The 16,651-nt window shown below is 28.1% G+C and overlaps 1 protein-coding gene across 7 annotated transcripts in view; it reads right to left on the bottom strand.

The window, feature by feature from the left end:
* Window positions 1-16,651, bottom strand: part of LOC135923925 (LIM domain and actin-binding protein 1-like) — a 75,816-nt gene that overhangs the window by 15,400 nt on the left and 43,765 nt on the right. Inside the window, exon 1 of one of the 7 annotated variants that reach the window (XM_065458942.1) lies at window positions 2,944-3,100. The exons of 5 other annotated variants lie outside the window; for them this stretch is intronic. In XM_065458942.1, coding sequence (XP_065315014.1) covers window positions 2,944-2,995 — 52 coding nt within the window. In that variant the 5' untranslated portion in view covers window positions 2,996-3,100. Of the gene's footprint in view, window positions 1-914; window positions 940-2,943; window positions 3,101-16,651 lie in introns of those variants that run through there. One more of the 7 variants, XM_065458943.1, reaches the window with a different exon arrangement.

Below are 16,651 nucleotides of genomic sequence, written 5' to 3'. Positions count from 1 at the left end.
GCCCTAAATAATGAAGATTTTAAAAGGGTATCAAGATCCACTTTTTATAAATGTCAAACTCTATGGAATATGCAGAACAAATCTTCTAAAGGCTCAGACATATTTAAAAAAAATTAGGCAGGAATTTATTAACTCCTGACCATACTAGATGGAACTCAGTATAACACGCAATCAAATTAATAGCATTTTTTCTGGAGGAAAGTAGAGATGAATTTTCTCTGTGATCATGTTGGAATTCAATATATTAATGATGAAGAGCATACCTTTATAAAAGAGTATACAGAAGTAATTTTTAATAATGATTCAATTTCATATTTTAATTTTAGGTTATGCAATATGTGGCTGTTTCCCTTGAAATTTTGGAAGGTGAGGATAATATGGAGATAGGGTATAATGTTCCCACTTTAAGTATCCTAACTACCAAATTAAAGAGATTGAATAATCTAATCCTATGCCAGCCCCAAGTAGACTCTATGTTAAAAGGCATTGAGAGAAGGTAAATAAAATTTATATTGTTTTGATTTTGACTGAATAATTTATTCTAACTTAATGTTTAAAGCTAAAAAATTTATAAAATTTTATGATTAAATACTCTAACTTTTAGATTCCCCAACCTATATAATGTTGAAAATGTATTAGCGGCAATGATTCATCCTAGGTTTAAACTTAACTGGCCATATATCAATTCCTATGATGCTAAAGATCAACGCGATAGGCTCATGGTGAAGTTAAATAGTCCCACCCTAAACAAAGATGGCCCAGTTACAAACGCGAAGACTTCCACTAATAATTTTTTTGAAATAAAAGATAGTATAATAGAAAATCCACTCGACGCCTTTTTTAAATCAAAAAATACTCAAATGTATTTTTGATAATCTATCTTATATTAAAAATATGTTTATAAGATTAAATACTCCTTTGCCCTCAAGTGCTAGTGTCGAGAGATTATTTAGTAAGGCAAAATTTATACTTTCTGATCGATGCTCTTGACTTGGGAATGATAATCTAATGATTTTATTATTAAAATGCAACAAATTACCATAATATTTATTTTTATTATATAAATTTTTTTAACTAGCTAATAACCCGTCAAGAATGACGGGGTTGAGGGGTAATTAGTTAGTTTTTCTCCCTACTTTTATGATGTTGTTACCTGTTATTTGAAAATAATATCTTTTTATTCTTTATAACCCCCTCCCCCCTTCAGGCCAGGTCCCCAGGCCTGCAAAAAAATTTGTTTTAGGTCAATGTCTGATCCATAGTTGATAATAGAATTCCCAAGCGTCCAAGCTGATATAATTTTAAAAAATTTTCCCTAAGCCCAGTCCAATATAATTCATAGAAATAATTTCCAAGCCCAGCCCCACCCATAATAATTTTAAAAAGCTTTTCTCAAACCTGGCCAACGCGTAATAATTTTGAAATTTTTTTCTCAAGCCTGGGGATAGGTAAATCTCTAAAAACCATATTCATTTTTATTCTTTTTAATCCCGCTCAATCCTACTTCAGACCAAAACAAACTCATTAGGACTAATAGTGAAAACTATTTTTTGAGTAAAAATATATTTAATAGCTTTTACCTGAGACCCATATAAATATTATGCCTAATATCTAATATAAAAAAATTCCCAACAGGTTCATGCTCATAATCATGTTGAGAAAATTTTCTCAAACCCGCCAAAGACCATAATAATTTTGGTAGTAAAGAACTGAAATAAAATATGTAAAAGTCATAATTCATTTAAAAATACAATCAGAATATGAAAGTTGCATGAGCTTTGGTTTTTTTGATCAGGCCTAGCTATGTCTGCAAAAAAAAAATTTCAGGCCAATGTCAAACATTTAAAATTCAAAAATCTTCAAGCATCTCTATTTTAAATTTTATCCAATATGATTTCCATCACAAATTTAAATTTTGATATTTCAAATACTCTTAATGCTCACTGTATTGCAACAATTTTACCTCTTTTTCTCCTAAATTTTAATATTTTTATAAAATTTATTAATAAAATATATTTAGTACCATACACACAAACTAAATAATTACCCTTCAACACCGTCAGCTAGTTATGGTAATAAACGGCAAAATTTTAAAAATATCAGCTATTAATTAATATATATATAATTAATATTTTAAATTTAATTATATTCAAGTTGGTGCATGCCTAAAGCATACGCCTTAAAAACGTGGTTCGACTCTCGTAGATAGCAAAAAATTAACATTCTCAATAAATTTTAAATACATTAGGGAGATACGAAAACGATCGTGTTTTGATTATGTAGATTATATATATTAGATATTTATAAATGTTGATTTTTATATACTATTTATTATACAATTACATTATAAGCAAAAAATAAAACAAATTTGTTTCTAAATTTTTTTTATAAAAAGTAGCTAAAGCTACATTTAAAAAATAGTAGCTAATAGCGCGCTACTTATTTTGAGCGGTAGCACGCTACTTTTAAAAGTAGCGTTTAACAACTCTGGGTTTTACACAATGGTTTTTCTGGTGAATTTAGATTACAGTTATCATCAAAAAAATTCTCAGCTGATATTTATTATATTTTAAAAATTATTATTTAATAGTTTATTATTTCTATTCTATAGGGAGATGGAGTGGGGGATAAATATAATTAAAGGTTTTACCTAATAAAAACTTGATACTATCAATATAAATCTAATTTGGTATAGTTTTAGGATGAGGCGCACTTTAAATTTTAAGGGATGGAAGTCAAATAAAGTCTCCCCCCCCCCCGTTTTAACTTCATTTAGGCTATAATTAAAAGAAAATTATAAAGAACTCATAATGGTTTGAAAATGTTTATTTAAATCATTATAGAGTTTTAAAAAAAAGTAATTGTCATTTTTTTGAACATATCAATTTCATAATAAAATAAAATCAAGAAAAAGTAAGAACATAAAATATTCGAATATATAACCTTTGTGAATATCAGAAAAGATATCGTCTAAATCATATGTTTTGATGACCATTATATTAATTATCAATTTTCATATATATATTATAATCGACTTATATTAAACGTTCTTAAAAATATTGATTTTATATTACACAATTGTAATTTTTGTAATATTTATAAAATATTTTTTTAATGAAAAGCATATTATGTGTGTGTATTATAAAACAAAAAGTATGAATTGAATGAGAATGAAAAAAGGGAGCAGCTGGTTGAAAGTTAATCTTAATATATTCAATTCTATGTTTTTCTTGTGCATTTTGTGGTATTGTATTAATATTTTATTTGTTATATAAAATTCATAAAAACTTTAAATGAAATGATTTTCTTAATATACTAAATTGCGCTTTAAAGCATTTGGAATAATTTTGACAATGTAAAAAGGCGAATGACATTTGTGAGGATTCGTTTTATTTTATTTAAAACTTGATTGGTGGGTTATTTACAGATTATAACTATTTGAATCATTTCATTAGTCCATTTTTGGTCGAATTTATTTAAATCCAATAATAAAAAAATTTATAAATTACCCATGGAGATATGAAAATAATGAAGTAAAACCATTTGGGCTAAATTAACTTATATATATATATATGAAATTTAAACAGCAAAAATGAGTTTTTTGACCTTTTAAATATAAATATTTGAGTCTAACAATTTTGTAGATAATAAAATATCTAAAAATTTTTTAATCTTTTTATTAATATTCTAACCCACGTTTATATTAATTACATTTAATTTTAATCATAAATTATGATTCCACGTCAATTCGGAGCGGAAAATTCGGCGAGTATCGAATACAGCTGCTATTTATTAGTATAAAAAAGGATGGTTAAATAGAAGTTATTTTGAATGTTATCAATAAAATTTAATAATATCCAAAAAAAATAACAAATACCGATTTTTTGGTGGACAATTTACCACATTATAAGGTATGTTAATTAGTAGCCAATATTATGTAAGCCTGGAGATTTTGCGCATAGAAGAAAGAATGAAAAAGAAAGGTTTAAAATAATCAAAAACGAATTAACGCGCAATCTTTTTATTTATTTATATTAGGTATTGAAATTATAAATATACTAATAGAAAATAAAATTATAAAAGTTTAAAAAAACATTATGCCCCCTGATAAATACTATAAGATTAACCAAAATTATATTAAATCTTAAATCCCCCTTTTCCCGTCTAATTTTAGACAACAAAAAAAATTATAAAAGTTTAAAAAAACAATATACCCCCTGATAAATTTTATAAGTAAGAATAACCAAGATTATGTTAAATCTTAAATCCCCTTTTCACGCCTAATTTTATGAGAATTCCTGTTTAAAGGTAAATATTAATAATCTTATTTCTGTATATCATTTATACTATTGTTTACTTTTTTTTTAAAACCTTTAAATTATGTTATAAGTGAACGTGGATCAAAACAACTTGTTCATGATCAATACATATTTAAGAAAGAGAACTATAAATCAAAAAATAATATGGAAATGTGTAGAGTCTTAAAGTCATTCTTCATATAGATAAGCATAATCATGTGTTAGATGGCACTGAGACCTTAAAACCCGAATGACTAAATAACATTAAAAAACGTACCATTGAGGTGACTGATACACCTCAAAAAATAAATAAGCATTGCAATAGCAGAAGATTCCCTATCCATTCATGCTGCTCTTACACCCATCTCGTCTATAAAACGGACCATTCAGCGGGCTAGATTATAGGTTCTCTAGCCCGGCGAATAGTTATGATCTAGATCCGATATCTCTAGAATCTTCAATATGACTGCAAGCATTTGCAATCGGAACTGCCAAAAATTTTGATATTCGCCACCACCCAAAACCTTACATTGATGGCCAGTCACCGGGATGACACGTTTAAGACAACCCCCTTAATTTCTCACCAACTTTTGACCTTCCATGTCCTATATCATAAAACGAATGTACCCACAATTTTTGCGCTATCACCAAATTAAGATTACAAAATAATATAAATCCTATATCGGTAATAATCAATTTTGAGAGGCGGAAATAAATGCCTTTACTTATTCATTTCCCTCAGGGGTTTTTTTAAATGACCCAAGCGATTTGGAGACACATACGAAGTGATAGCGAGTTACTAGCACATTATTTAGTTTTAGATAGTTATGCAGGAAATGTCAATAAAAATTAGACAAATGCTCTCCCTTGTATTTGTTCACGTGGATGACGTAGTTGATGCCTTTTATGAACTTTTACAAACACTATTTTATCAAGACAACGAAAGAGTATTATATTACATATTATGAAGCGAATTATATTGGTAAAATTCTTCGTAATGGAGAGAGACAAGCACCAAGGTTTCCAATTCCCCTTTGGAATCAATACGCTGCTACATTGGAAGGAATCCCAAAAACAAATAGCAGTCCATCCCTCTATTTGGAAATTTTTAGATGCTGTAAGTTTAAAACAATCGTTAACCGAAGCAAAAATTGAACAATATGTTTCTGGTAAGCAACCCCCAAGATCAAGAAAAGTGTATCGGTATACAGCTGAAAATATATTTAATTGTATCTGACTATGTAAATCGTCCGATTAATGATTATTTAAGAGGGATCGCATATAATTTTAATACAAAAATATATTAAAACATCGCGAATGCATTACATCAAATGTATTACCGCGAATACATTATCGTAAATACATCACAGCGAATGTGTTAGAGCAAATACATTACCGCGAATGCATTACCGCAAAATTATTATCGCGAATGCATTACCGCGAAATTATTATAGAAAAATGCATTACCGCGCATTACTGCGAAATTATTATGGCGAATGCATTACAGCGAATGTATTATCTCGAATGCAATATCGCGAATGTATTATTGCGAATGCATTATTGCGAATGCATTAAGTATTAAAATTCTTTGCTACTTATCCACTTACTTTATAATAAGAAGTTCATCATTAATATGTTTTTTTAAATATATTAGCAACCATAAATTTGTTACCTTTTGGAAGTTCCTGGTCGATCATATTTTTCACTGAATTTCTTTTTCTCTAAGGAAATTTTTAAGACTCTAATTATATTGTAACTCATTTAGCAAGTTCAGATTTTTCAAAAAACCAGAGAACCAGCCTAATTGACGTTTTTATATTTATTTAACGTAGCGTTTTTTAATTTTTATAACTATAACACGTCACTTGATATTTAAAAATTAGGTTAAGTCGTTTTTTATAAAATTTGAAATACTAATATTTGACAAAAAATAACTTAAGACCCTCATTTATCTTTATTTATTTAAAAATTGGCTAGACGTGTTCCCATTATGTTGATCTACAGCCGGATGCTTATCTCTATAACAACCTTACTATAGATTTATTTTTTTTATTATTTAAATTATATTTTAAAAATAACGCCCAATAGAAGGAGGGATAGGATTTCTTGCTTCTTAAATTTTTTGTATTAATAGCAGCAGGCGCGTACGCAAGAATTTGTCTGGGGAAGGGGATAATAAAATTTTTTAAGAAATATAGTTATTTAAAAATATTAAGCATAAATTTATTAGGACTAATAACTTTTCTATTACGCAATTTTAAATTAATGTGAATTATAAAAAATTATATATATAAACCGGCATTAAAAAAACTATAAAATAAATGTGAATTATAAAATATAAAATATAACCACCATATGAATCACATAAATGGCCCAAAATTGAAATTTGAATATTTTCAGCCTTTAAAATTTATATATATAATATAAAAAATTTAAATGTTGGAAATATAAATTAACACACAAAAAGTTTATTAGGAATAATTGTATTTTGTATGTTTTGAGCTAATTTTTCAATTATCTCATCCTTGCTTGGCTCTAAATGCCTATGTTCAAAAGATCCGAACCATTTAATCTACTTTCAGAAGTTGTACTTCGTTTTTCAGCGACCTGCAGTAAGGCCCCCAGGCCGGACCGTATTTTAATTTTTTTTAAATATACCCGGGACGGGCCCGAATTTTTTTTTAAAAAGTATATCCGGGCCGGGTTTATTTTAAAAATATTTGAAATCGCCATTATTAGCTATAAAAATCAAAAATAATAATTTATTGTAAAAAAATTCGGGGCCTAAACTTTATTTTCAAAAAAGCCGGGCTGGGCCTGAAAATTTTTTTTAGAAAAAAAACCGGGCTGGGCCAAAATAAATTTTGAAAAAAATCCGGGCCGTGCCCTGCAAATGGTATCTCTGCAGGGCTCTGTTATTCTTCATAAAAAAGAGAATGTTTTCTCATTAGTTTACTAATGGGAAGAGTTGCTAATATATATATAACCATTTTAATACATTGGGAATATAATCTAAAATGTGTTTGAAATAATGCAAAGCATCCATAGCATTTTTTGGGACTGTATCAACCATAGTTATTCAGCTAATAAGACATCATAAGTTACTTTAAATCTTCATGATAAAAATTTACCAAATTTTTTTTTTTATCACCATGGAAAAAGGTTGGGAAGGCTTTTGTGGAAGTAATATCTGCAGATTGGTAAGTGCTGCATGATGAATTAAAAATCATTCATTTATTTGTGTTTAAAATGTATCTAAGAGAGGGGACATTTGTTTTATAATACTCTTCTACTGATCTTATATTAATGTTTTGACGATGAGTTTGCTTGCTGCAAGTCGAGCGGGACAAATATTAAATAAGTATAGCTCTGCTTTTGACTCAACAATAACATTTAAAATATGAATTAACATTAGCTCTAATTTCCTTGAGTTCTAATAAAATGCTCTGCGCTATTCTCATCTTCTAAAATCAAGTCAATGTCAAGTTTTTCAAAAGTATTACATAAAATAGTTTTATAATTAAATAATACATTCTAATGAGGAAAAAAATTTGGAATAAGTATTGAAACCAATAATTTTCTTGCTTCTGAGGAAATATTTCTTTCAAGACATTACGATATTTCAGTAATAACATTAATAATCGACTCTTCTAACTCCATAAAAGCTGTTACTGCTTGATGGCGGAGACTAGATCTCGTTGGACAAGCTTGCAATTTCTTTCTCCCTGTTGGACAAGGAGTTTCAGGGAATTATTATTTGACTAGAAATTTAGATAAATATTAAGCCACTAAAATTTGAAAATAATAGGTAAATATTACGCCAAGGAAAACTTGAAATCGAAATTAATTGATAAAATAGTAGATGAATGTGAAAAATAAATGTAATTAAATCTAATATATATATAATCTCCATGATCATGTAAGATCGTTTTCGTATCTCCCTAATGTATTTTAAATTTAAGGAGACTATATAGTGTAATGTTAATTTTTTGTTCTCTCCCGTTTCAAAGGCATATGCTTTACCGTATGCACCAATTGAATATAAATAAATTCAAAATATTAAATATATATATATTAAAGTTTCACGCATGCACCATTTAAAATATTAATTATATAGATGTTGAAGGGTAATTATTTAGTTTGTGTGTATGGTATTAAATATACTTTATTAAATTATATATATTAAAATTTAAGAGTAAAAGAGGTAAAATTGGTGCAATGTTTACTGTGAGCATGTATTAGAAATATCAAAATTTAAAAATATGATGGAAATCATATTGAATAAAATTTAAAATAGGGGTGCTTTAAGATTTTTGAATTTTAAATATGGGTTATAGATTGGTCTGAAATTTTTTTTGCAGACATAGCCAGGCCTGTTCAAAAAACCATTTTAAATGCATTGTGACTTTTTATATATTTATTTCAGTCCTCAACTATCAAAATTATTATGGTCTTTTGCGGGTTTGAGAAAGCCAAGTGCGAGGACCTGGCTTGGGAATTTTTTTAATATTAGGCATAGGTGTAATATTTAACACAGAATATTTATATGGCCCTCAGATAAAATCTAATTTAAATATATTTTTATTCAAAAAAATAGTATTCACTTTTAGTCTTAATGGGTTGGCCTTGGTTGGGGTAAGCTGGGTTAAAATAGACTAAAAAATAGATATGGTTTTTAGAGATTTACCTATCTCCAGGCTTGGAAAAAAAATTTAAATTCTATCGGTTGGCCAGGTTTAAAAATTTTTTTTTATAAAATTATTATGGGTTGGGCTGGGCTTAGAAAATATTTTTAGAAATTATATTGGGCTGGGCTTGGGGAAAGTTTTTCAAAATTATTATGAGCTTCGATGCTTGAGAATTTTTTTATTATTAATTATAGGTCAGACATTGGCCTAAAACAAATTTTTTTACAGGCCTGGGCTTGACCTGATCAAAAAACCAAGGCCCATGAAAATTTGAATTTTGATTGTATTTTTAAATTCATTATGATTATTTAAATATTATATTTCAGTTCTTAACTGCCAAAATTATTATGATCTTTCATTGGGCTTGGAAGAATTTTTAAGCTTTGGACTTTGCCTGGGAATTTTTCTTAATATTAAATATTAGGTATAAGTAATCAGTAATATTTAACAAATAATATTGGTATTATCAAGTAAATGCTTTAAATTTATTTTTACTCAAACCATAGCACTTAGTTTTAATGGATTAAACCTGGCCTGAATGGATGAGGGGGTAAGAAGAATAAAAATTGGATATTATTTTCAAATAACAAGTAACATGCATAAAAGTAAGAAAAATTTTTTAATTCCCCGTCATTTTTGACGAGGTATCTACTAGTATATATATATGAGATAGGAATAAATATTCAAATATATAAATTAATATAACAATAATATTTTTGAAAAATATCCGGCATCTGCATTTTTTGGCTTGGGTGGGGGGAGGATTTGTCCCCCTGCCCCACCCCCGCTGCGTACGCGCCTGAATCGCAGTCATTTTAATTCCAAAAAATCAATTTTTATTTAAAAATGATCACCAATATTTTTTAAGCGAGAACTTAATTTATTAGCAATCATATATTAATCGTAGTCATAGTAATCCAAGTTATTTTCAAACATTCATTTTTATAGAAAATGGCCGTCAGTGTTTTTGAGTAAGAAATGAATATTATTAACAATCAAAATCAATTTTATCCCTATTATTTTAAAACATTGATTTTAAAAATAAATAAGGGATCACCAATGGTTTTGAATTCAAAAAATTATGGTAGCAGTCGTTTTATAACGGGTGCACGTGTTATTAAATAACTGCCCTTAGTAGAAGAACAGCAGTCAATATTAAACAACGGTTTCAAATAGTATAACAGCATATATTTTTTTTACAAAACCCGAGATGATTTTAAAAAATAAATTTAAATTATATTTTAATCCGTAGTAAAATCATAAGCATTTATATTAATTTACTAGTCATAAATTCCGTATAAAACAATTTATAAAATACAGCCAAAATTATTCAAAATAACGCATGCAAATTTAATTTTTTCAGCCAAAGCTCTATCCAAAATTTTTATTTATTTTTAGTCCCAAGCCTAGCTATTATTTTAAATTTTAGGGCTGAGCCTATCCTGTCCCAAATTTAATTGAAAAATATAACTAAACGCCTATTTATCAATCAATTAATATAAAATTTAAATATAAAATTATAATTTTCATCAAACTCATTTCCCGATATTGCAACTGATGTAATTCATTTAAGATAATGTATTAGCGATAATACATTCGCGCTAATATATTTGCGCCAATGCATTGGCGTTAATGCATTCGCTATAATGCATCCGCTATAATGCATCCGCTATAATACATCCGCTATAATGCATCCGCTATAATGCATTTGCTATAATGCATTCACGATAATTCATTCACGATAATTCATTCGCTATAATAAATTCGCTTTAATATTTTCGCGATCGATAATGCATTCGCAATAATGCATCCGCTATAATGCATCCGCTATAATGCATCCGCTATAATGCATCCGCTATAATGCATCCGCTATAATGCATCCGCTATAATGCATCCGCTATAATGCATCCGCTATAATGCATCCGCTATAATGCATCCGCTATAATGCATCCGCTATAATGCATCCGCTATAATGCATCCGCTATAATGCATCCGCTATAATGCATCCGCTATAATGCATCCGCTATAATGCTTTCGCTATCATGCTTTCACGGTAATACATTCGCGATAATGCACTCGCTATAATAAATTCGCTTTAATATTTTCGCGATAATGCATTCGCGGTACTTCATTCGCTATTTCGCGATAAAGCTTTTACTGCAATGCATTCGCGATAATGCTTTAGCCATAATACATTCGCGATAATGCACTCGCAATAATTCATTCGCTGTAATGTATTCGCTATAATACATTCGCGTTAACACTTACGCGGTATTACATTCGCGATAATACATTTCGCGCTAAAATTTTCGCGGTATTGACATGTAATCGTATAAAATATTGACTAGAAATTTTTTTAAAAATTAAATTCTTACAACTTCTTATTAAATACTAAATTTTTCAAAAAATTTATTATATACTATAATTATAATGCGATTTTTAATTTTCGCCGGAAATTTGCCAATTTATCAAGAATTTCGTTTCTAGTTGGAACCAAATCTCTGTGAATATTTAACATAGCTAACCCATTTAGCCGAGATTCGGAAGTAGTATTTCGTAAATAAATTTTCAACCCTTAAGTTGGAAAAGGTCCTTTCATATGTTGTAATAGGCAAATATGCAAGAATATATAACAACTTCAAAATATTTGGAAATTGAGCCAAGGTTTTCTTATACTGATTGAACGCATCAATAGCATACTTAGGTAAAATAGCCAAACTTAGTAAATATTTATACCACAATTCGAATTCACTGATTAAATTGATTTCAGTATCAATATCATAGTAATAAAATTTTACTAAATATTTAATTTTACCAATAGTGGCATCAGAAAACGAAGAAGGGTCTTTAGGTAATAAAATTTGAAGATTGCTAAAGATTTGTTTTTTTATCTAAAAAACTTTAATTTGCGATAAAAAAGTATCTAAGAATGGGATGAAAATGGATATAATATTCTTCAGTTGAGTTACATTTATATTTCATCAATTGCCTAAGTGCTAGATGAGGTTTAATTAGTGTTATATCATAAGATTTAACTTTCGAACGTCTAGAGAAATATTATTAAAATATTCATCTATCTTATTTACCTGTTCATATACATTTTCCGCCAAATCAATAACCTGAACCAAAACTAAATTTGGTTTTTTTAAATTTCTATAAAGTAGTGAGCTATAGGAAAATAATTAATTAATGCAACTAGCAGCAAAGATAAACTCTGATTGATATTTCAAAATTTTGTCGGGGGAGGGAGGGTGGGGGTAAATTTTTTATTTGCTTAAAATGATATTTATGAAAACAGTCAAATTTGCGATGGGGGGGGGGTAAAATCCCCCCTCATTGGTTACGCGCCTGTTATACATCTTCTTATTCAAAAGTGTTATAGAAGCTCAAACCGAACCATTAAATCGGTAGTTACAGTTATTATTTACAGAACCCTCTAACATGAACCGAACTTCCAAAAGTGTATGTGAACCGGTTTTAAACTTTTGTTATCCTAGCACTTTTAAAGATTATTGTTTATTAATGAGTTATTATGTATTATTCAATTTATATTTATATTAAACTTGAGGGTGCCAACTACCCCAGTTATCTATGAAAGTGTTTTTAACCATATAATTTATTCATTCTTCATAGATATAATTTTGCAGGAAAGAATCAATGAAAATATTTAAATTTAATTTATATATGGCTCATTATTCTTTATTAGTAAAAAATATGCTCCTCTTTACAGAATTCTAATAACTTCCTATGAGAAAAGGACCCGGTTTTTAAAGGTTCAAAATGAGCCGATATTATTGTTTTTTACGAACCCCTGAAACTTTAACCCCCAATTTTTATATGAACCCAAACTTCGTTATGGGTTGGATATGCCTGTAACTGTAATTCTTTATTTTTTAAATTAGGCTAATGTATTAAAATTTTTTGTCAGCGTGGCATAATCAGCAAATACAGTAGTAACACACCCACTTAAGCTGCGATGATCTCAAGATTTGAGATCAGAGATTTGTAGAACTCGGTCCAGCCCGCTTTAGCCCGTTAAATTGCACAAGTTTCCCGGCGTGTTAAATAATATTTATATCTTATTTTTTCCCCCACTGCCAATTAAAGCTCTTAAATTTCACTTCTATGGTTATCCATTTCTAAACTGCTTTATAAATCAATTATGATTGATATCTGTATTGTATATTTGTAACTGGATTATATTATAAATAACCTGTTTAATTTTTTATGAATTTACTATATTATTTATAGACTCAGTATTTTAGTAAGAGAAACCTTAAAATACAAGGAAATAAGCATATTGTAATATATTTTCAAATAGTACTAATTCAAATTTTAGTTTAAATTCAAAAAATATATCATAATTTTAATGTCCGGGGTGGTCTATTAAAATTTTACGAAAAATCAGAGATTTGCGAGGTCTTGCATTTTTTTACTTATAAATTAAATGATCGGGCTTTGAAAATCTCTGCTAGAGATGGATCGTTCCCCTAGAAATATAATTGTGTCTTATTTTATTTTAATTTTTAAAATAAAAATCTTCTTGCTTAGGTTGATGACTCAATTTTTTTAATCTTTTGTTAAAGATACCTCATTAATGAATCCTTAATTTATTCCCCAATTTTTAAAAATTTTCTAAAATCTTCCGCAATACCTTACTCACATCTCTTAAATTTTTTTCGATCCGTTAGACAATATTTTTAAAATTTCAATTTTAAAAGTTTTTTCTGAAAATTACTTGTCTGATACTTAGGCTTTATTTCTCATGTTGAAAATGTAATCCCAATTACTAATTCACTACGCAACTAAAACTACAATTGGAACATGCAATAAAAATAAACATGCAGAAAATTATAAAAATTATATACTCTTCATTAACCCTTAAAAGCCGACCAATTTTTTTTATTATTCAGAGAGTTATTGCAAGAAGTAATAACACGTATTAACAGCAGGGCCGTGCAGACGAGGGGGGGGGCGAGCATTAGATAATTTTAGGGCCCTCCGAATTATGTAATTTTAACCCAATTATTTTTAGCTTCTTGAAAATTAGAATTTTTTTTGTATATACTACATACAAGCAATCTATTATTCTTTTTTTTTGTAAAAAAATCTAGGGGAGACTGGGGTTAGTTGAACCTTACAAAATTGGCTATAGCTCTTGTTGTTTTATAGATAATATAAAAAATAATATATGATTGGATACCTAAAACTATACTTTATAAAGGTGCCTTATAAAAAATTTTAAGAATATAATCATTTTTTTTAAATTTTATTTTTAATAAAAGTGAAAATTTTGTTCAACAAGCCCCTATAGCGGGGTGAGGCAAACCACTTCAAGGGGCTTCCAAACCATTGGTTTTAATAGGCCATAATAAATTGAAATGCATTTTTATTTATTAATAATGATATGTATAGAATAATTTTATTGTTTTATTGTTCAAAATATCATAATACTTATAAATTGAAGCTAATTATATATAAAAATTGAAACTTAATTTTGGCTAATTTAATAAACATTTTGGACATAAAAAAATATGAATTTTAAGAAGAGATTAAAATTTCTTAGCATAAATTCTAAATACCAATCATAAAGAGCCATGAAATTGCCTTTTCAAGATTTTGAAAGTTTTTTTATTATTAATTGCCATAATTGACGTGTATGGTTTAACAAACCCCGCTAGCTCTAAATTCACAAATCATGATTGAAATAATATCTAGATTTGATAAATACTCATATAACTTACTCAAATTATAGAAGAATGTTTAAACTTTGTAATAAAATTTAATTTACATATAAATAATTATATATTTTAATAAAAATTTTCTGTCATGTAAAAATCTTTTGAAAATTTCATCAATAATTTATTTCTTAAATAAAATTTTTAGTAATTAATTATTTCAAAATATATTTTGTCCATAGATATATACTAATAAAAACTATATTAGGATAAAATTTTAACCTTCTGGTATATTTAATTTTAAAATGAGATTAAGTGGTTTGCCAAGCCCCGGGGTTTACATAACCCCAGTCTCCCCTATGTATAAATTTTGAAAAAAGTTTAGCATGTCTGGTCATATATATTATAACAAAAAATTTGATTTATATTTTAGTAAAAAAAACACTTCATTTATTTTATAGTTAAGAAATTTAATTTTTTTTATCGAAAATTGATTTAATATCATTCGACAACAATCGTCGAATTAAGAATAGTGAAGTTCATAATCATTACCTTGAAAATCACATTTAAAATGAAGTTATTAACTTGATAGGAGATAAAATAGTATTGTTGATGCTATAAACGCAATATTCTTTTCTGTAATATTAGACTGCACATCAGACATAATCTACCAGGAGCAATTAACGGTAGTTATAGAATATATAGATCTTAACAACTCCGTTAAAATAAATGAGGGATTCTTTGGCTTTATAAAAATTGATTCCAGTACTGGCAAGGTCATGGTAGAATTATTTTTATCCATAACTTAAAAATTGGAATTAGAGAAAAAAAAATGTCGTGGACAAGGTTGCGATAATGGATCAAATATCAAATATGAGAAAATGTTATGAAGGGCTCGAATATTGCAAATAAATCGGAGAGCTTCTTTTATGTCTTGTGATTGCCTTAGTTTAAACCTGCTACTTGATGACATGACACGATCATCATTAGTCACAAAATTATTTTGGCGTCATCCAACGAATATATATATTTTCTGTTTCGTTTCGTTTCAACCATGGCAAATTTTGAAGGATCATATAGATAATTTTACGTTAAACCTGTCACCTGAAACGCTATGGGAGCGTAAGGTGGAGAGTGCAAGGGTCATTAAAAATTAGGTTGGTGATATTGATGCACTAATAGACTACCCGATCTAATGAGTCCAAATGTTGCACATGAGCCATTTTATTGACTAAAGAATTAAGACAGTTTTCATTTTTGGTAACTCTTGTCATCTGGTTTATATATAAACCCAGGTGAATTTAGCAAGTAAGGTTATGCAAGGTGACAATATTGAATTGAAAAGAACTATTACACTTATAGAAAATACTCAAGATATTTTATCGCTTTAAGGAAAACGGTTTTCAGAATTCCCTTAACTTAGCGAAAAAGCTTGCACAGGAATTGGAAATGATTATAGAAGAGCAGTACTTTCCTTCATTAACATTAATTTATAGACGGAAAGTTCAAAAACATTTTTTTTTACCAAGGAGATGACACGCCTATACATGATCTTCAAAAAAATATGAGATTGAATTTTTAAATGTATCACTAGATCAAGCGAAAAATTCGTTGGAGGAACGTTTCCAGAAGTTAAAGCTCTTTAAAAATCATTTTAGATTCTTATTCAATATACTAGAATTAATAAATGTGCCAGACAGAAAAATGTTGTCAATTACATAATTTATTAACAGATCTGGATATGTTAGAAAGCGATATTAATCAGCAAGATCTACTAATAAAATTACAACTTTTAGTGAATACATTAATATTAAGCAAGCATCCCATTAAAACTCCATTGGAAATTTTACGCTATATTAACACTAATGGGTTAAATGAGGCTTACCAATATCCATTGTATTAAGGATTACTTTAACCTTTCCAACTACCGTGGCATCCGCATAGAGAAACTTATCGCTCAAATTAATTAAAACTTACTTACGAGTTT

The sequence above is a fragment of the Gordionus sp. m RMFG-2023 genome, chromosome 2, assembly GCF_954871325.1.
Source record: "Gordionus sp. m RMFG-2023 chromosome 2, tfGorSpeb1-WG-v2, whole genome shotgun sequence".
Taxonomy (NCBI): Eukaryota; Metazoa; Nematomorpha; class Gordioida; order Chordodea; family Parachordodidae; genus Gordionus; species Gordionus sp. m RMFG-2023.
The sequence above is the reverse complement of the archived record's forward strand: the minus strand, read 5'-3'. Positions and strand labels throughout refer to the sequence as shown.